This window comes from Solanum tuberosum, unplaced genomic scaffold (genome assembly GCF_000226075.1).
Source record: "Solanum tuberosum cultivar DM 1-3 516 R44 unplaced genomic scaffold, SolTub_3.0 scf00487, whole genome shotgun sequence".
Lineage (NCBI taxonomy): Eukaryota > Viridiplantae > Streptophyta > Magnoliopsida > Solanales > Solanaceae > Solanum > Solanum tuberosum.
Window position 1 is genome coordinate 329633 of NW_006239408.1, and position 22251 is coordinate 351883.

Consider the following 22251-nt stretch of genomic DNA (forward strand, 5'->3'; position numbering starts at 1 on the left):
AGAATATTGCAAATCAAAGAATTAGACCAACATATATCAATTTGAACCACAAGATGAAATTTCATTTTCATTCTCATTACTATCAAAATCAATCAACAAAGAAAGAGTTAACTTCCCTTTTTGTGTGTGTAATATGTTTAATTATGCATAAAATAATACTCGCAGAATCACTTAATGATGTATTGCTCGTTTGGTATGAGGGATAAGGAATAATTAATTTTGGAATTAGTTCTAGGATGAGTCTATCCCATATTTGATTGGAATAAAATTACAAAATAACTTATCTCAAAACTAGTTATCCTTATATTGTAATACTTTATTTTTATTCCACATACATTAAGGATAGAAAAACAACCTAAAATAGTTAATCTTGATATAATTTATTCCCAACTAAACGTGCTTTATATTATTAAGATCACATTGTTACTTTTTCAATTTTATGTTCTCCACTAGTTAAAAATAATAGACAATGACTGTGTCATGCACTATTTACACCTCTTTCAATTAAATGGAATTTCAAAACAGAAAATAAACACAAAAACATGAAAAAAACAAACTAAAAGAGAATATGGGAGAATCAAAAGCAATTTTTTAACCCTGACCTGAGTGTTTCTTTTTTTCTCACTTTTTTGGTTTCAAATTTGATTTGAAATTTGGGTAAAAAAATATTTTATTGGTTGATTTCTTTTTAGTGGACTTTGTAATTATTATTATTTCAAGAAAGGAGAAACTAACGTGAAGCATTGCATGCGTTCTGCTTTTTACTTTTTGGAATAAAAAACGACTAGAATTTTAAAAAAAATTGTTACACACTTAAAAATATTTTTCAAATATATTACTAATCAAAAATGAATTTCTCTTTACCCAAGTAGGTGAGGATTCCGAAAACCTACGATCCGCCCTTATATAATATATTGTAGTAATATGCATTCATATTTGGATGATAGTATATTCTTAAAATATTTTACAATATATTTACAAAATCTTTCAATATGAAATTTTTCGGCATGTATTCAAATTTAGTCTGACTTTAACGTGGATATCAAACATTAAGTGGAAAAAAAAGAAAGAAAAGAAAAAGAAGATAGTGTACTTTTCGACTATATATCGGAAGTACAGTACTTTTGTGGTAATTGTTTTATTATTTCTATAAGTTAACAGTGAAAATATGAAAAATGGAAACTTATAGAATTTTGTGTCCTACATATATTATGTCATATGATTTATGTGTCTACTTGTTTAACTTTATATAAGTTTAAGAGCTTATTTGGATTGACTTAAAAGTTGGTCAAACATGCTTGTAAGTCATTTTTAGCTTTTGAGTTTTGAGAGTGTTTGACAAAGTTAAAACTAACTTAAAATAACTTTTAAAAAAAAGTTAAAAATCAAAAGTAGAGATTCTCAAGTCCAATTTTTTGGTTCCCCGAATGGGATGGATCGTTTCTGCCAACGAAATGAACGCGGAGCCCGTTCCGAATGCTTCTACGATCCGGAAGTTCTCGCGAAGAGAATAAGATGCTGCTCCCCTTCCCTCTTTCTTTTCCCGCTTTGCTAATCTTCCCCTCTAATGCGGGCCGGGCGGCGACGAGCGCGGGAGGAAGAAACTCCTCCTATTTTGGTCTCCCTATTTAAGTAATATCTATCCTACACTCTTTTTTTTATACCAATATTCAATATATTAGGTAACTTTCAAGCAAATTCACATACTTCTTTTTGCCTTTTTCTCCTTCTGCATTTAGACACATATGACTAAAATTTTAATCAATTTTAACATGTATTAAGTTAAATTAAATGAATTTGTTAGATTTATTGTTATTTTTGACAAATTGATGATTGAGGTATGATCTTTATGATATATGAAAGTTATGTTTCAAATTCAAGCTTATTTGGATGTTAAAATTTGAGATACAAAATTCTTATTTTTTGTCAAAGTTTCAAACACACATATCTAAAAGTTGAGGCCATTTTTACATGTAGGTCAGTTATGTATATATGAAAAGCTTTGTGGTTCTGATTATCACATGTTGTGTGTTTTTACATGTAGGTCAGTCAACACATTATGAATCTGGGCTGGAGTCATGCAAATTCATTGAAACTGAAAATACTGCTAAAAAAACATAACCCTTCAAAAATAATTAGGGCCAAAAAAATGATTTAGACATGCATGACACAAACTTTAACCACGCACCTCAATACTCAAGTAAAAAATGTCTAAACTTTTGCCATGGCAAGCCATACTTAACATCAGGCGAAAACGCTTTGATGTTTGGCCTTCACAAGACCACACTTTTCAGATGCGAGTGTTAGAAGTTGCCAAGCCAATGGGCCATTTGTCACTCAAGAAATGAGGTACATTGTTGCACCTACTCTCAGAAATATGGACTGCTTCTTTCCTATCACAAACCTCCTCATCCTGTTTATTTTCTTCTTTCCCCCCTCCTCCTACCTTGTGTATTTTCCACTACTACACTTCATAAGTATGTAGAGGAGGGCCTAAGATATTTACACTTTACAAGAACAATGAAATAGAATTTAGCACATCAAAAGAAGAGCTTCTCGAGTACGGCCAAGCAGACTCAGTGCAGTTGCAGCTATGTGATTTCCAGTCAGTCCTGCAACAGCAAGCTGCTCTTTTGGTGATGCTTGCTCGATATAGTTGTCAGGCAAAGTGATTGGTCGCCACTAAGAATAGATCATCAAAAAAGAAGTTTTAACCTTTAACCTCAGACCTTATAGTATTTAAAATGATATAGAAGAAATCATGATGTTCGAAAACATATTCCAAGTCAAAGATGTCCATTCAGATTCAGTAACGTGGAAAGAAACTGTGCTTGGAAAGAGGGAGAGGGGAAGGAGACATATAAGCTTAGCATTATATTAAAAGTTTCTAAATCACGAGTCAGAAGAATTAAAGGAAAGCAGCTCATACTTCTAATGTGGAAATGTGACTTGTGTTCGTATTGAAAAGAACTCCTACAGCTATCATTGAGCAAAATGATTCAGGAGCGATTTGAAATTTACCTTAATTCCTGCATCGAGCTGCCCATCGAGTGAGAGGAACTGTGCTACATGTGATGCAAATCCTCCTATAGAGCCTTCCTCGACTGTAACTAGAAAGGAATGGTTCTTGCATAATTGCCTAAGAAGTTGTATGTCAAGGGGCTTGCAGAATCTTGCATCAGCGACAGTCACTTCAACACCAAGCTTTGAAAGAAGTGATTGGGCTCTCAGACAATTTTGTACCATGGATCCATAGCCAAGTAAAGCAACATCTTTACCCTCTGTAAGTATTCTCCCTCTGCCAACCTTCTCCACAACAACAAAACAAAAAAGTGTATAAATGCAAATTCAAATATGAAGGGGCTTATTTGATCGTGTTATGTAGACCAATCACATTACGAAACAAGTTGTTGGATAAACATTCAAATATATCACATCCCTTAAAGCAATATATGGGTAATAATACAGTTTTCTATAAAATAAACACGGAATGCCAATTGTAAATTACAAAATTGATTTAGTAAAAGAAACTGAAAATATTAGGTGATAATTCAAATCAAACCTGTACTAAAATATTGAGTTACCATTATCATGAATGCATCAGAACCTTTCTAGATCTATTTGCCAAAGTATTACCTCAATGGGAATTCCACTAAATGAGTGTTCCATCACTGAAAGGGCACCCCGAGGGTAGCGGAAGCAAACCGGCCTGTCATCAATAAGGGCAGCAGTTGCAACCATATGAGAAAGCTCAACTTCATCAGAAGGAGCCATCACGATCATGTTTGGCAAACAGGACATAAATGCTATATCAAATGCCCCACAATGTATAGGACCATCAGATCCTACTAATCCAGCACTTGTAATGATGAAACGCACGGGAACCTTCTGACGATCTACATCATGGACAACCTAACCAGCCAATAAAACATGACGGGAACTTTAGAAAATTGTGCTTTATCTTAACACGCTGATGCTCAAATTGAAAACATTTCTTTGGTACAAGATGTCTTAGAAACCCCAAATAAAAGTCGTCTATTAATGTGCCTGGACAAAACTGAAGTTGGAAGCTATCAACCTGTAGACTCGTACAGAACAGGATCAATTTTACCATATAGCAGTGACTATCCATCGCATCGCGGTCATTGAAATCTTAATTTATTCATTTGATAAAGTAAAGATACACATAAAATGATAATGACACAAGTTATAGACCAAAACTTTCAGCAACACATCAACCATTTAATGCTGATCTCAATTACTTTAACAAGTTGGTCCTATATACTTTATGCCCAATTGACATTCTCAAAGTTATTGAACCACTTCTTTACTTCATTTTCTAAACAATCCAATTTACTTCATAAGTTTGAAATAAGTTGGACATCTTTGTTTCCTCCCTATTGCTTTTCTTTTTCCTCTGGATAAGACCCATCTTCTTCTTTAAAATGATTATTTGGACAAAAACAACAAATTCCAAGCAAGTACAGGATTTCAGACTCACTGCGTGAGGCTGATTAAATAAAGAGTGACCTACTGCTCAGAAATATAACAACAATGAAGTTACTTTTCTGGACATGTTTCCAATACTAAGGAACATGATGCATGGAAGTCAAAGCTGCGGGACAAAAAGAACAAAATCAATCTGACATGGACAAGGAAAAATAATCTAATGATATTTTTAGATGTTCAGGACTTTTAGGTTGCATTTGCTTGAGATTTTGGAAAACTTGCCTAAAACATTTGCAGACACAACCAAAGATCTTGCTTTAGTTGCTCATTTCTTGATCTCAATTGAATTTCTAAGACAGATAAACGAGGGACCAGAAAGATATCATGAATATTGAAAGAGAATTATAAGGTAAACTGCAACCATCATTTGGAAACCTAGGTACGTACTGCTTACAGTAAATAAATGGTAACCCTTCCCAGAAGAGGGCATAAACCACCCCCTTCAATATGATAAATGTGAAACTTCTAGAAAAATGTCCAAGTCAATTCTTTTTTTTCCTATGGACTAGTTTGTTAGTAGCACCTATTCAATTCTCCATTTCCTCTTCCAATATTAGGAAGTGTCAATTAAGATAAAGAAAATGAGAATTGTGAAGTCTCTGACTCAATGACTAGACCTACAATTCAATGATTTTCAATCCACTGAACAAATTCTGAACCAAGTATTTAGTGTGTTTTTTGTATACATTGATCCTTTACTTGCTACAGCTAAAAAGTTACACATCTAAATAAAGTGATAGTTGGTTGTTGATGCATGAGACCCTTCCTCTTATTTCATGGGAGGTGGGGACAGAACCAGGCCATTTATTAGACATTTGCACTAGCTGCCTTGTCTATTTTCTTATCCTCTGTGTCCATCTCTGTGTGAGTGTGTGCGAGAGAGAGAGAGAGAGAGAGACCTGGTCATAGGCTCTTTGGAGGAAAGCTGAAGGAATTATGCAGAACGGCTTCAGCCCTCCACGTGCCAACCCAGCTGCAAATGTTACCGCATGTTGTTCGGCCATCCCAACATCAAAAAACCTCTCTGCAAAGACATCCTTCAGAAGGTGAAGTGATGGCTCCATTCCCATGCCTGCATGAACAGCTACAATATCTTTGTGTCTCTCTGCCTCTGATATCAAGGCCTCTACAAAGCAATCACTATATGTTCGATTGCCACAAGGTATAGTGTCTGAGCTAGATACACCTGCTTTGACAATAAAAAGAAGGTTGACTATTAGTAGAATTTGTAGTAATAATACATAGCTTTGCCATTCAGGATAACTTTGCTACCACAATTTTAACACTTCTCGAGTTCCATCTGAAAACTATCAGCTTCCACTCGGACATGCTTCTGAGCCAGAACAGCTTACAACAAATCATTTATACCCAGTTTTTGATTTTTTACATGAACTTCACTCAGGAAAAACTTATTGAATGGTCAAGGAAGGGCAGCTAGTATTCATTAAGTCCTATAGCATCACCTCACGATGTTCACAATGCTTCCAAATATATGGAAAGGTAGAAATTCAAATTAATTTTGATAGAAAGAAGGGTCAGTTTATCAGGATTAGATCTTACCTGACCTTCACTAGAAATCTACTCTAAAATTGATCTGAATGGTGATGATAATCAGGATTTTATTCAACCCTTACTTGGAAATCAATTGATTAAAATTAGTTTTTAAAAGCCAGAAGAAAGATGCTTTTTTAAATTATACAAGTATGCCTCAATCCATAGCAAGTTGGGGTCGGCTATATGAATCCTCACAAATCATGCAGTCCATTTAAGTTCATCCACGTCTTCTAAATTATTTAGTATTAAAACAGTGCAAATGTGCAATACAAGACAATTGATGAATGAGATATACATATGCATATAAAGCCATAAAATATGACTGAGCTTGTTATGGGTACCCTTGGAGTAAAACTTAGTTTGTTTGGTATTCTTGCTAAAAACTCTTTATAGAAACACTTTTTTAAAATAGCTTTTCAGAAAAGTGTTTTTTAAAAAAAAGCAATTTGTGTCTGGCTAATTCATTTGAAAAGTGTTTTTGATAAATAGATTGTGTTTGACTAATCTTTTTTTTAAAAATGCTTTTAAGAGTCAAATTACGAAAAAGTGTAAATATTAATGTACCTTTAATATTAAGATTATTTTATAGAGAGGGACTATTTTTAAATATCTGTTATAATAATTTTAATCAAACTTTTTATTTTATTCAAATTTTCAACCAATATTATACATAGATAAGATAAAATAAACAAATAAAGTATTGATATAATATTAACATGATGATTTAAATAAAATTAAAAATAATAAAAATATAAAATGATAATTAATAAACGTAAAATAATAAAAAATATTATATAAAAATAAAAAATAAAATTCTTAAATGAAACTTAACCAAACCTATGAGATATGCTAATAAATTAATAAGAGATATATTGACAAATATGTATATATGAAAGAGATATTTTGATCTTGGAAAAAATAATTTTCTATTTCCGCTTCTCCCTTTTTTTGAAAAGCAAGAATTTTTTAGCTTCTTTCCAACAATAGAAAAATTGTTTCTGCTTCTATTTAAAGGCAGTTTTACTAATTTGCCAAACACCTTAATTTTTCAAGAAGAGTATTTTTTTTCTCAGAATAAGTGTTTTTGGTCTCCCACCAGCAACGCCAAACAGGCTCATAGTATAAAAGTTTAGCACCTTTTGATCAAAACTTATCCAGAAAAAACACATAGCATCCAACTTTAAATGTTATATCAATTTTGCTCCCACTACATTTGCATTAGAGGAGTTCCCCAACATGTTTAATATACTCTCTCGTTTGGTAGGATGCATTAGAAAAAACAAAGCATGCATTAGTTTTGTATATTCCTAATACCTTGTTTAGTACAGTTTTACAACCTATGTATAACTAATGCAAGCATTATTTATACACAACATGGTTTAGGTTGCAATTTTCCCCTCAAAACCTTTTCCACATCCTTCCCACCATATTTGTGGCAGATATTTTTGTAAACAATTTTTTTTTTAGAAATAATGCAATGTATGTTATTTTTAACAAACCAATCCAAACAGTGCATAAGAAATAATCTCAGCATAACCAATACCAATATTGCTAATGCTAGCATTACTATTTACTATTCAACACTATTCTCATATACCCTTCCAAACGACCCTTAGTGTGAAAGGAAGGAAAAGGATAGGAGATCAGGATCAAACCTTCCATAATTTTATTTGCAACTGCATTCATTTGATTGTCTCCTACTTCCAGTTCTTCCTTGGTTATAACATGAACTAAAACAGGACCCATTGAATCCAAAGATGCCACTTCATTCAGAACACATACTAGATCTTCAATATTGTGTCCATCAACAGGGCCAATGTAGTAAAGGCCAAGCTCTTCAAAGAGGGTTGATCCTGGCGGGCCAATCATACCACGTGCATACTCATCAACCTTGGCTGCCCATTCATACATGCCTTTCCCGATTTTCTTTGTTAATACCTATAAAAAGCAGCAGATATTTGGAATATGACTATAGTAGAAATACATGATAAGACAAGAATTTTACCACTATAACTTTATCGGAGATAACAAAGGTCTATCACTATTTGCAACAATGATGATAATCATGTCCAAGAAGCTCGCCTACACGTTCCTTCTATAAAAAATAGTAGACTCATCTACACATACTTATCTACTATATGTGTAAGCAACCATACATGTACATCTAGTTTTTTACTAAGGGGGCGTTTGGCCATGCGATATGAAATCATGAGATGAAGTTGAAGTTTTGATTGGACATGCAATTTGGACTTTTTATGTTGCATGTTTTCTCATAACATAAAACCCCCATAAGTTGTAAAGCTATTAAAATTATCCCACTTCTTTATACAATATTACCAAATAAACAGAAGTTTATAAAATCGATAATATACTATCACAAAATTATTCTAAAAAAATACAATATTTATTCATTAAACTTTAATTCAATAAAAAAATTGAACATAAGTTGTAGTGTACTAGTCTTTAATATAATCATCCCACATAATACGAACAATCTCCTCACATTGAACTTACATATCTCGATCATATGATCAAGAAGACAAACCAACATTGTTACTTTGAGCCATTTGTTGGTAAATAAATTTGATGAAAAATAATGAATTTGGTGAATATAAATGGAAAAGTAAGAATTGATTTGAAGTAATAATGAATTTTATATATGTTGGTGAGAATAATCGTTACATGAGATATAGATGGTTTAGAAAATAACGATATGAATTATAAATTTTATTTACATATGAAATAAATGGTTAGTAGATATAAATGTGGGTGTTTTTACAAAATATAAACTTGTGAGTCAATTTTTGTATTTGAAAAATCTCAAATCATGATTTTGAATTCTCAAATCATGTTTTCTTTTTTGGAGAATATGGAATTTCATCTCATGATATGAAATCAACGTGAAATTGCGTGTCCAATCGCTAATTTCATCTCATGATTTCATATTGCGATTTGAAATTGCATGTCCAAATGCCTAGTAAGTTTAGTGCACTACCGAAAATTCCGCACGAAATACTATTGTACAATTCAACATTGGTACGTCAAAACAAAAGAAAAATTCATGTAAGGTAGCAATAAACATAACTCTAACGACAACCTGATAAACACCGAGAAAATTTTCTCACTGAAGTAACATAATTATATTTCAAATCATCTCATTAATATACCGCACAAAAATAGTTAGCACAAGTGCCTGAAAAACTACCAGACACTTCATGAAAGGTCTTTCACAATGTGAGTATGGAGACAATTTATGTTTAAAAAGAAACTGCAAGCGAATTACCATTTTTAAGTTGTTCTGATAAAGTATGTGAGATCATTTACCATCTTTAAGTTACAAAGCAAAAAAAGGGAAAACTGAAGAGAATATATTGCCGTTGACCCAAAGGATTGGCTCCAGATAGATTGCCCGGTCATCAAAAGAAAAAAATCCCGAGAAAATGTTGTGTCAGAGAATCAGTAGATCAATATAACTACCATCAACTCTCAGATTTAATAGCACAGAGCTAGACCACTAGGATTTGACTTGGCCATGGAAAACATCGTGGAAATCACGAGCACCTCCTAAAGCAGCTTGTTTTGGCTGGATTGTAGCTAGAAATGTTTCATGACCTGAATAAATGAGCTGAGTGAAGAATAAAGAAACGACGAATAGAATTATAACACCTGGACGCACGAGATTTAATTTGAGTTAATGAAACTGAAGGGCTGTGATTGCACGTGAGCATCCTATAACTAATTCCCGGAAAGAGCAGGAGCGGCATGGTCAGTTGGATATTTTCCTCACCTTCCTCAATTCTCTCTAAACTATTCTTCCTCTTCTTTTTCTATCCCAAAATTCTCCTCTTTTTTCTTCAATCACATACAAGTTTATCTCATCAATGGAGATTCCGTATTCCAGTTATTTTCATTTCGTAGTAGTAGTTTCTATTATGTAATAGAGTTTGTTTTGCTTAATATAAACCCGAGAAAATTCCCCAAAAATTTGTTGAGTTCGATTTGCTTAGTTTAATTTCTGAATTTAATTAGTTGGATCATAATAAAATGCATGTTTAACTCAAGATATGTTGCAGAGAAGAGAAATTCCTTTGTGCAGTCGATGCTTTTTCTGTGAAAATTCTCAGGAATCTGCAGAGCATATTTTATTGCATTGGAATCATACAAAGCAGCTATGGGATCTGTTCCTAATTAACTGAGTGGTGTGCAATGGGTGATGTCTAAAAAGGTGAAAGACCTATTGATTTGTTGGCAAAATGAGAAAGTCAGGAAAACTAGGAGGAAAATCTGGAAAACGATACCTCTTTGCATCTTTAGGATCATTAGGTTGGAAAGGACATGTTTAGCTGGTGTTAAGAATAGATGTCTAAAAAAAGTATACTTTTGGTGAAGGGAAGTATGGCAGAAAATCTAGATCAGTACATGGATTTTATAGAAGTTCTGAGAATGTAACAGTTGCAGCTGTGCTGTAATTTGTATGCTTTTAGTACCTTCTTGGTACTTTAGTATGAATGAAAGTTACAACAACATACCCAGTGTAATCCCACAAGTGGGATCAGGAGAGGGTGGTGTGTGCACAACCTTGCCCTTGCCTTGTGAAGGTAGAGAGATTATATACTCTCGGCTCAAGTAAATAAGTAAGAAAAGAAAATACAACAGTGAAGGGACCATACAGAAAATAATGGAGAAAGGAACAATAGAAGCAACAAATAGTATGATAACCGAAGCCAAAAAATAAGCAGGTAATAGTAAAATCGAAAAACAAGATAGTAGGGGAGTACTAATAATAACACTGGGAAGCTAGACCACACTCAACTATTTACCAACCCTCTATCCTAATATGCGACCTTTATATCCTCCTATCTAGGGTCATGCCCTCGGTAAGCGGCAGGAGTGTCATGTGTTGTCTAACCACTCCCAGTACTTCTTCGGCCTACCCCTACCTCTCCTAAGACCCATCATCGTCAACCCCTCGCACCTCCTCACTGGGGCATCTGTGCATCTCCTTTTCACATGCCCGAACTATATCAATCTAGGCCTTATCTTGTCCACCACTGAGGCCACTCCCACCTTGTCCTGAATATCTATATTCCTAATCTTATCTCTCCTAGTACACCCACACATCCATCTCAACATCTTATCTCTGCTACTTGCATTTTCTAGACGTGCGAGTTCTTGACCGGTCAACACACCGCCCCATATAACATAGCCAGTCTGACAACCACTTGATAAAACTTACCTTTAAGTCTTGGTGACACATTTCCACCCTCTCCCAATCTTACATAGTTGGCTTAGTAGCTTGATACCCCAATAATTGTTGCAATTCTAAATATCACTTTTGTTCTTGTACACCGGGATCATTGTACTCCACCTCCAAATTGGTTCTCGTTCAAACGCTATTGTTTTAGCCGTTGTAACCGCTAACTTCACTACCATCTTCATCGCACTATACTTCTTCCTATTAGCCCTCTTTTCATCCTCGTCTTTTCTCTCTATACTTCATATAAGCAACCTTCATGGCATCCACTTTCTTTTGGACTGCTCTATTCCACCACCAATCCCCTCAGCAATCACCTGTGTTACCTCTCGAGACCCCCAACACCTCTTTAGCTACTTCCTAATGCATTTAGTTGTCTTATCCCACAAATTGTGGTGGGATAATGAAATCTACTTTACCCTATTGAAAAATAGAACAAAGAATGCACGCTTGACCTCAATTAGTAAAAGTAGTGGAAATCGAAAAGCTTTTGTTGTAGATTTTGTGAGTATAATAAGTGATGTACAAACAATTTTAAAAACCTTAACTGCAAGCCACAATAGGTTTATCTTGCTCTCTTTTTGATAATTAATTTCGAAAAAGAAAAGAAGAACATAACATTTCTGTTTTGTTTTAATTCCAGAATTCTTCTTTTTGGTGCTTGAAAAAGGCATATTACTTGTGCAACATGTACATCAAATTAGGATTTTGCATTTGAACCAACTCTTTACATTAACGTGGATAGGAGTATTTTGTTAGTACTTTTGTAAATATAGCAGGGACATACCTTAGCAAGTTCTCTAAACCTCCGGAAAAGTTTACTTGACTGAAGTTTGCTGAGTGTACTTGAGAAAGCATTAATAGGTATTTTAGAGGCCTCCTCAACCTTTGGGTGTAAAGAATGCCGACTATCATTTAATATCACAATCATATTTGAGTCCAAATAGCCTGAATTGCGCATTGCCTCATAAACTTGGCCGGCCATAATTGTTTCATTGTTGATCACTGCCACTACACGATCACGCTTCCCCTTAAAATCTCGGGCAATGGCCATTCCTATTGAAGGTGACACTACAGTCTAAGTATCTATATTACATGATTGATGAGAATATTATATAAATCTAGGCTGGAAAAACATTCAAATTTTTTGATGGATTTAGCAGGCAACTTTTTATGAAATAATTTGTAACAAGAATTAAATTATAAAACAAGAAAGCACTTCCTATAGTAACCTTCCGTGCTGAATTTTGAAAAATAATTGAAGAAGCAGAAGTAGGATATCCTCAGCTGAGAAAGGGAAAAGCAGAAGCATGATTTTTACCAAGTCCAGCAGATACGCTGTTGCATCCATGCCCTACTCCGAAGGGGTCAAATCCGCTCTCAAAATCTGGTGCTGCCACAGGCCGGCCATTTGATTTTTCAAGTGCTTGCATAATCTGCCTCCTTCCAGTGAGAAGTTTATGTGCATATGTCTGTCCAAAACGTCAAAATAGAAATTTTTACGATGACAAAATTCTCAAATTAAAACCTGAATTGGGAGCTGCATAACTAAAGCTAGCTTCACATGTTATTTAGTATAACTCATTTACTTGGAAATCTACCATTTTCTGGTATATTACCAAGTGGATCTTACTTGTTCAGCCACATCCCACAATATTTTGTCCACAGGGGCATGAAATACATGGTGAATAGCAACAGTCAGCTCCACAACAGTCAGACTGGAACTTGAACGTTTTTGAGATTTTGCGATGATAAAAGCTAATTCTGATCGAATTTCATTAGCTAGTTGTTTCAGTTCCTGCACCAAGTTGGTCACAGTCAGCCAATATGGTCCCGTGATTATCAAGGTCAAATGAGGAGAAGTGCTAATTATTTGACCTTAGTTGATAAATTCTTTAGGTTCATGGGACTTTCAATTGCATCAAGAATTGGTGTTGGCTCATTTTCACCAGTGAAATCACCGGCATGTGGCAAAGAATGTATTTCAGTAACATGACCCTGTAATAAGAAGAGTTGAAGACCAAATAACAGTTAATTCAAAAGCTTTTGGCATACAGACAAGCAATGACATTGAATATTAAAATTGTGTAGGCCATTGGCATAGGCAGATGATTGTAATTATTGTGTTGCACACATTAGCATTACAGACACTGACAGATTTTCATTGAGTCCTAGAAAATCCAATACATGAAACGTAGACATACCTCTCCATGGATTATCTTGAATAGTGGGTGAAGGAATTAGATTCGCGTCACCTAGTGGGTCAACCCGGATCCATATAAATAATAAATAAATATATATGTGTTATATATTTAATTATTATTAAATAATGAAAAGACACAATGGTTAGGACTCCTCATGAACCGGTGTCTTGTCTCTGTTAAATAAGCCAGAACTCCTGCTTTACAAAACAAAACAAAACAAGAACGACAAAAAAAATTCTCCTTCTATCTTCTCCAATTCCAGTAAAGCTCTAGTGAGTGATCCTTCAGTGTAGTTCGTATTCATATACATGTGATTGCACTATTAGACTAGTGAAATAAATTCAATGATCCCGCAAACTGTGTATTTGATTAGATTCTTCAGTGGGAATAAGTGTGAGATAACACACTATAGTACTAACTTTTTTCTTTTTTTGACAATTTTCTCAATTCTGATATAGTAAAAGCATGCCACCGAACACGGTCCTATTCTCTGATTCCTGACTACAATCACCATTCCCCAACCACTTTGATCTATCACTTCACTTTAACAAAGTATTCATTTTTATTGAAGGGCAGTGTACCAGCTCCAAACGACAAGCTGCATTGACTATAGTCGCCTCATTATGCTTACTTGAGAAGTCTTCTCACAGATAACTACACAAATATACTACCCAAACTAGAGATAACCCACTCTAATCATGCAATGAGATACATTTAGCTTGAGGCTAGGCTAACAACTAGGAGTCGACTATAAGAACAAGGACCTGTAGATGCATCCCACTCTAAGACCAAACTGTGATCTTCCCATCAAAGATATAATGCCTCTCCATAAGTTGCTCGAACTCGGGTGCGGATCTAGAGGTTGGATGCTCTATGATCTAAATTTAAAGATTCAGGGATATACGGTACGGATCCATGTATGGATACGGGTGCGGGGATTCGGCTAAAGATAATCCAAATATCAAAAATAGAGTTATAAAATTTAAATTATGAGATATTATGTGGAGAAAATATTGATCAAGAGGAGAATCCTAAAAAGAGATAAAAGGAAAGGGAGTGACAATAGAAATTTGTGTATAGAAGGTTTATTCCATTTTCTTCAATTTCACATTAGGTTTTGTTTTTATTACGGAAATCATTGAATTTTTCCAAAATTTATCCCTCGAATTTGGTCAAAGTACGCTTAATCGGTTGACCGGATCGGGTATGGATCCTACATCCGCGTCTTGTGGACACAGGTGCGGCACCGAAAGTGAAGAGTCTGAGCAACTTAGGTATCTCCTATAATGATTCAACCCGACCATCACCCGAGAGTATGGTCGAGCGATTAATTGAAAACCATAGGAGGCCAAGATTAAAATCCTAGAACAGGCAAAAAAATGTTAGGTGATGTCTTTGTTGGAAATCTTATAGAAAATACTTAACCGCAAACATTGTAGAAAATTCTTCAAAGCTTGACGTGGTATAGGTGTATGCCTAGAACTCAACAAACTCTTCTAGTATAAAACTAGGAGTGAGAATCTAACAAAGATTAAATAAATCAAAATCCACCACTACAAAATATAGGAAGAAGAACCAAGAGAAAGAATTATTCTTCTTGTTCCATGAGCTCAAAATGAAGTGGAAGAATTAAATTATTGTCGAGGAAACAGACCTCTGCCACCATTTTAATCCTAAGGATGATAATGGATATTTATGGTGAAGAAATGAGCACGCCATGGTGCATCCTTGTGTTGAGCAATTATGGCATTGTTAAAGGCCATTCAATTCTATTGAAGTCTAGCTATTCAAAGACCAAATTCAATTGAACAAATTGATGAAGGAATTGAAGGCTAATAAATGTAATCAATGTGGTCACAAAACAGACGTTACAAGTTCTAAAAAATGAACATTATAACCCTTTGGGGATGCCCAGTGATATGGGCTTGGGACTTCCATGTTGGAGGTTTCAAGTTCGAAACCTCTTGGTGTGCCACCCAAAGGATAGCGCCTGCAGGTTTTCCTTGTCATATAAATTTTTTTTTATATTTTCGAGATATTTATTATTATTATTCCAACCTTCTTTGCATTCTGATTAAGCTTGAATGGAAAGAGTTACTCGGTAATAGTACCGTTGGAATAGTCAACGTGCCCTCGAGTTGACTTGCACTCTATAGTTTAAAAAATTGTTTCAACCACCCAACTTCTTACCGGTACCTCATGGATAATGTGTACACTTACATGCTCACTCAACTAGCATTGCATCACATTCCCTAATTTATGAAACCATAAAGGTAACATAGCACCAGTAATCTCACTCAAACTGTAGTCTGTTAATGTTCTTTTCTTTCACTTTTCAAGAAATACGCAGTGTACCATCTTCATACTTTTTAGAAAAGCACTTTTTTAACTTAATCGTCTTCTACACAAACAACACTCTGATTAAGCTGAACCTCTAGGCAACAGAATCGAAGGAAAATCCCATTTTTACTACACAATCAATTTATCTAACTTCAAATTAATTAAAAAGCACATGAGAAGAATAGTTCAACATCAAATGCCAAAATGATAAGAAGAAAAAAAGAAGTACCTTGGGGTGAAGAGTCAATCTTGAATACCCCAGTCTGTATGGAAAATTGAGAGCAGAGAAGTCCGTTTCCGGGGAAAGTAACCTTGAATTTCCATGGAATTGAGGGCAGATACCAAATGGGTACTGAGAAGTAACAGCAACCATCCACTCAATTCGGTAAAAATGAGGTTTAGAGTATGAAATTGAGAGCTTGCGGAAAAATCAACTGGAAAATGGCGTATAACAGGACAAACAGAGTATTTCTGGAAATGTAGTGATGGTGAATGAATAGTATATGGGTCAAATATCACTTTGGTCTGTCGGAAAAGGGGCCGTCTAGATAAGTAAGTAAGGACGTCAATTTCTATAGTTTAAAATAATTATATTTTATTTCACTAATTAATAATTTTATTTTAAATTTTAAATCAAATATATTTAAATACATATTTTTTGCTATCACATGTCTTAAATAGGGACAGAGGCAAGTGGAAGGAAGACAAGTGAGATTTGCTTATTCAACTTAGTTACATGTAAACCATAATAGATACACATTAGATAATATGTAAATGGTGTGATTCACATGTATTTAATAGATCAAATACGCGAGCGAGAAAAGAAAGTGACGAGTGAGGCGAGGGAGGCAAATTATATTTATCTATGTATCTTGATACATGCATACAATGTATCTAAATATAAATTACACTTAATTTTGATCCTATATATCTCAAGATACATGTATCTGAACATATTTAGACGATACCAAAATCTCATAAAATTCATAGCATTACAAATGAAAATATATCTATATAATTAGCTCATAAATATATAAGTTACTCGATAAATAAGGCAGGCTAGCCATTTTCCACGTGGTACTTCAATATTCACATGTTGAAGAAAAACTACTTCTTATTATGAGACTAGATAGGCTAAGCACGGGCCCAATATAGTGATTATACATGCGAAAGATCTACAATTACTAGCGTTTTTTCTTAACATTGTCCTATATCGATATAAAAGTTTTAATGAGTAAACAAACATGTGAAACAATATCCAGAATTTGACCTGAATAATATTTTATTTATGTTATTTTACCTTTTTAAACATTTTTACCCTTTTAACTTTAATACATTTTAACAAAAAAATGGAAAAAAGATCAGTCTATTTTAAAATTAAAAAAATATTATAGTTTTTTTAATTTTTTGGCCATTTAGCACTTCCCATATGAATAATATCCAAAATTAAGTTGCACCATCAGCTATTAAACCCAACTCCATAATCAGTGTTGCCTAATACAATATTTGAGTCCAAGTGAGTCTAAGTTCATATATAAAATGTAACATAAATTTTACATTTGAAGAATCTGAAATAAGTGATACAATAATGTAAAATTTAATTGTGTAGCACACTCAATGAGAGTTAAGTGGTATCGCGAAAAACATATGTCCCAACAATAAGCAATTAAGAACCTGCTGATGACATAGTCCAATTCAGTTCTTGCAACACAAGGCAAAATTTACAAGGTAAATGCATTGAAATTGTTATCATCAGAGATAGTGAGAAGCAAGAGCCATCTGAGGAGCTATACTTTCACATGAAAAAAAATGTTTACACAATATAAGAAGAGCGGATAAAAAACGCATAAAAGAAAAGGGAAAGGAGAATAAAACCTTATTGTTTCAAACTCTAACAAATCGTTAGGATTTGAAGGCTCAATAATTTGGGCAGGACAACAATTTAGCTTAAGTAATTTTTGTAAGTGCAAACCATTGCACTCCATTTACTGAATGTTGCAGAAAGTGGCTATTACTTCAATGACACCAAAGAGATGATCAATAGACCGCATGCATTCTATAGACACACTGACTTTTCATACCTTCAAATAACAACAAAAAAGATATTCTGAAAAAAGCACAACTACTTGTACAAACATCCTAAATTACTTTCAGCACAAGCTATATTTAACATTTGTGATATTCTCCCATTAGTAAACGACAATTTGGCCTTCTCCCATTAGTGTTATATTTTGCCCTTTGAAGCATATGTATTCACGTAGAAGTCCTCCCTCTTCAAAATGTTCTCTTTTTTTGCAGAAGAAAGGTAAACAGTAAACTCGGCTTAGACTTCATCTAAGTCATCACTTGTTATGTTTTGATAAAATATTAATTGAAGGTCATATCCTGTAAAAATACTTGGTAAATTCTTTAGTGGCTTTCCTGAAAAGAGCAAAAGAATTTCCTCGAATACGGTATTATGTTCAATACAACCAGACATTATAACTGAATAATATCACAAAGCCTAAGGTGAAAAAATCTATGATAATTGAGACTGCCTGCAAGCGTGCACTATGAATTTGCACCTTTGAGTTTTCTAAAAATTCATTTCCTTCTCTTAGGCCTAATTTAAGAGGCTTACAAGAAGCGATGGGCTAATATTTGGAAAATTAGGAAATAGATTATATCTTTTATATAATTAGGACTATTAATTGATGGCTGACAAAAAATATTATGTACAATGAAATAAGAACAGAGTACTCATTCTTTATGTGGTTGTAACTCCACTGATTAGGTGGGGACACGATTTGAACTTGCAATCTTCCGACCATGAGCCTTATGGGGAGCGGGGAACCTCCCAAATGAGAGGTCTCAAGTTCAAAACTCCTTACATGCTTTCTCGGTCGAACTTGTCACACATGACTTGTTTAATGTGGCTACCTCAAATTTGTGATTTGCATGCTATTACCCTGAAATAGCTGTGAATTCCATAGTCATTAAAAAATTTGAAGAGCTTTCTTGAAGGATATTTACAGATAAGCAAGTTGATATTCTATTCATGCTAAATCATAAGAACAAATGACTGCATTTGTCATTGCGACAAAATATTGGGTATCATATACTCCTCACCTCAACTGAGGAAGTGCAACTCTGCATTTACAAATCAGCTTTTGGAAAGATCATTTGAGATAATGTACAACAAACTCTTGAATTATCCAGTTAATAAAAAAAAGTTGCAAAATTAGTAAATATCGTAAGCTAAATTTCATTACTTTCTTTGGAAATTATAATGTACGTAAAACAGATGAAACCAAAGAAATAAACTTCAACTACTATTTCTGTTGAAAGAGTAGTTTTAAGAAGAGCAGGGGAAACACAATTTTGTATTCTCCCTTTCCTCTTTTACATATAAAAACAGTCAATACCTTCAAATGCAGTCACAAATTTGGAATCTATCAACTTTAAACTTTCACAAAACAAACTAAAGGATATTTGAAGGAAGTGCTTCACAAAAACAAACTTGAACCAATGTACATATAAACGAAATGAGAGATATCTGACGGTATAAAAATAAATGTTTCTGGTTAAAAGAATCAACTTCACCAAAATAAAAATTGGACAAATCCCAACAGCCTTAGTATATTAAGGACAAAGTATTGAAAGCTCTAACCTGTTTTGACTACTGATTCAAGTTGCTAATATTACCCATATAGGTATCTTCCAAAGGTCCAAAATGTAAGCTACCCTTAAGCCACCTAAAATTATGCACAAATTATGCACATTATCAAGACCTTACACATGATCAATATAGATAGAATATACGTGTCTAGCAAACTGATTTACCAAGAAAGTATATGATACATTCAATGACAGTAAATAATTTGAAGACATGCACTTCACCTGAACAGTAAATCCATCAGTATAATGAGAAGGAAAAAAATAGTAAGAAAATAACCTGGAAAGCTCCGCGAAACATCATAGTTGATCACAAGCCAAGAAGAAAAGCTCTTCTTGTGGTTTCTCTATAGTTTCAACAACTTCAATTGGGAGTTTCAACTACAAAAAGAAAATAATTGAAGTATTCACCAGAGAATTAAAAATTAACATATACCCCAGCAAATGCTAATGTATACCCCAGCAAATGGAGATCAACTACTAATACGGTAGAAAAATATTAACAGAACGAAAAAGTTACTGCATCAAATGATTTTTTAGATTATAGATAATAAAGGTAAGCCAATTGGAATTAAAGAACAGCCAAAAATAAAAGTGCAGAAATCACAGAACAATTTAAATAGAGAGAAGATTGGACTGGGGCTGATTAGAAAGACAGTTGTATTAATCAACTACACGTGACTTTATGATGCAGAAAGAAGTACAACCAATTTATCCCTATAGATTTACAAAAACGACGTTGTTCATAGGACTTTGTTAGAGCTGCACATGGTATAACTTTTGTAGTAATGTTCATTCCACCATTCGTGTATCCGAGTATGTCCTAGTACTACTACATGGAACCTTTAACTTCAAAATCGATTGTTAGTCTTATAAATTGGATACCTCATTTCAGTGTCAACAAAACATATGATCATCTCTTTTGTATCTTCAGTGCCCTTCGGAAGCCCCCTCATTCCAAGTGTACGGTCTATGATCTTTTATTATCATCCTTTTTCATGCTTTCTTCATCCTCTATTATCAAATCCTTCTAGAAAAATTGAGAGGAATCACCGAAGAAAACATTAAGAACATGCATCCATATGGATGATGATATTATAACTGAAATCAACTAATACAATAATTTTCTCACATAGTGAAATATAAGAACTTATGTTACTAAAACTAATACCTCTAACTTATCTTTGGCAGAAGTTTCATTGTGCTAAAAGACTAATAACTACATTTCATTGTAACCATTCAAAAGCGAAGAATATGGAAATTCGAGGAAGAAAATGAGTAAAATTTAAATTTCTAAAGTTCAATTGTTTCAAAAGTGAAAAAAGTCAATACAACCTCCATTATAATCTAGTCAAAGTTCTATTTTCACAAAGATCCATATTTCATATACAAAATAACATAAGAAAGTGAAAACAAAAATCCATACCTTCACCTCATACAACTTCCACAATAAGTACAATTCAACTATTCGTGAAGTTGATTCATCACCCCCATTTACAGATCGTCCTGAAATACCCACTATGATTCTATGGAGTTCATAGACGTTGATTCACCTTTTCCCTCTCTAATCCCTCTTCTGTCATCACAAAATCACTTTCAGACTCATCCGAATAAATTAACGGCAATCCTTGTAAAAGTATGTGTATGCATATACTGATGTAGTATCACAGTTGTAGCTTGGAGAGTGCAATCAAATGAAACCCTCAAAGTTGAGAAAGGGTTTGGATGAGAATGTGAGAAACGAAGAGTACTCAACTGTGTATTCTGCTTGTTGCTTTGATGGAATGGGAAAGGAAAAGCAATGTGGAAGTTCTACGCTCATTTGCAGAGACACGTGCATTACAATAAAGTAAATAATTTATGATGACAGAATTACCCTTCCTTGTCCCACCATGTTTCCAGCATGAAGTACAAGTTTTAGATGATGGTGTTCGTCCCATAAGTCCCATTTCTATATATATATATATATAGGACTAGGGATGGGAGGCCCGTGGCAAGCACGGGCCCAATAGTCAAAATATCATGCCTGTAATAGTATTGTAATATTAATGAATGAAGGGCCAAGCTATTTGCAGAAGATAGATAATAGCATATATTATATTAACATTAGAAATATTCTGAATATGTACAGTAGACATCAGTATGATGTCGAGTTGAACGATTCGCACATACTAAGTAATGGAATATAAGCAAAATAATATACTACATGCTGCAGCATCATATTTAGAGAACACTGCAGTTTGCCTGGCCATAGGTAATCTTTGTCACGAAAGAAAGTAGAGCATAAGGAGAGTCATTCATTAGATTGTCCCTATCATAAGCAAAAGCGACAAAATGGTGTGAGGGAGTTCCTGCAATTAGACATTTTAAAGTATGTGAGAAAGTGGAAATATGGGAAGAGATAATTGAATATAGTGCTGAAATTGAAAGAAATGCATGGAATCAGCATCAGAGCGATAGATTTGCTGTTTAATCTGTCTGAGGTTAGGCAGTAGACGGAAACCTTGTTCACATTTTTTGGTGTTGATAAGTCTGTATTATAGTGTATGACATCATACGAAAGTAGAATAAGAAAAATGTAGACGAATGTATGTGTGCAAGTTATGGAGGAAAACATGTAAGTAGGCTTATATTGGAGGGTGAAGTTATAAACATTAACGAATCAGAAAAAGGAGGCTACAATTTTATGCAATCACAAACACACAGGAGACATAAGGATTTCTGTCAGTGGGCCCA

At 34.1% G+C, this 22251-nt stretch overlaps 1 protein-coding gene and 1 long non-coding RNA gene across 3 annotated transcripts; both read right to left on the minus strand.

Annotated features, from left to right (window-relative positions):
• Positions 1–2109: 2109 nt before the first annotated feature.
• Positions 2110–16393, minus strand: LOC102600007 (probable 1-deoxy-D-xylulose-5-phosphate synthase, chloroplastic). The gene is made up of 10 exons (XM_006364221.2): positions 16091–16393; positions 13196–13315; positions 12951–13115; positions 12639–12789; positions 12105–12373; positions 7719–8001; positions 5409–5695; positions 3637–3912; positions 3022–3306; positions 2110–2682 (listed from the first exon to the last, which is right to left on the minus strand). Exons 1-10 carry the CDS (start codon positions 16232–16234, stop codon positions 2533–2535), a joined length of 2130 nt encoding a protein of 709 aa, XP_006364283.1. The 5' UTR covers positions 16235–16393; the 3' UTR covers positions 2110–2532.
• Positions 16394–18148: 1755 nt separating this feature from the next.
• LOC107058321 (uncharacterized) lies at positions 18149–20691 on the minus strand. 2 transcript variants are annotated; one of them, XR_001471931.1, is made up of 3 exons: positions 20401–20691; positions 19511–19896; positions 18149–18990 (listed from the first exon to the last, which is right to left on the minus strand). It is a non-coding gene; the product is annotated as an uncharacterized lncRNA (long non-coding RNA). The 2 variants fall into 2 exon arrangements; XR_001471930.1 differs by lacking the exon at positions 20401–20691 and having other exon boundaries at positions 19511–19956.
• Between the last annotated feature and the right edge of the window lie 1560 nt (positions 20692–22251).

Excerpts from the sequence above, each read along its gene's own strand:
- LOC102600007 (XM_006364221.2), bottom strand. The coding sequence starts at position 16,234 with ATGGTTGCTGTTACTTCTCAGTACCCATTTGGTATCTGCCCTCAATTC. Across the intron at positions 12,790-12,950 it reads TGTGGGATGTGGCTGAACAA|ACATATGCACATAAACTTCT; the intron begins GTAAGATCCACT and ends CGTTTTGGACAG. Across the intron at positions 3,913-5,408 it reads TCCAAAGAGCCTATGACCAG|GTTGTCCATGATGTAGATCG; the intron begins GTCTCTCTCTCT and ends TTGGCTGGTTAG.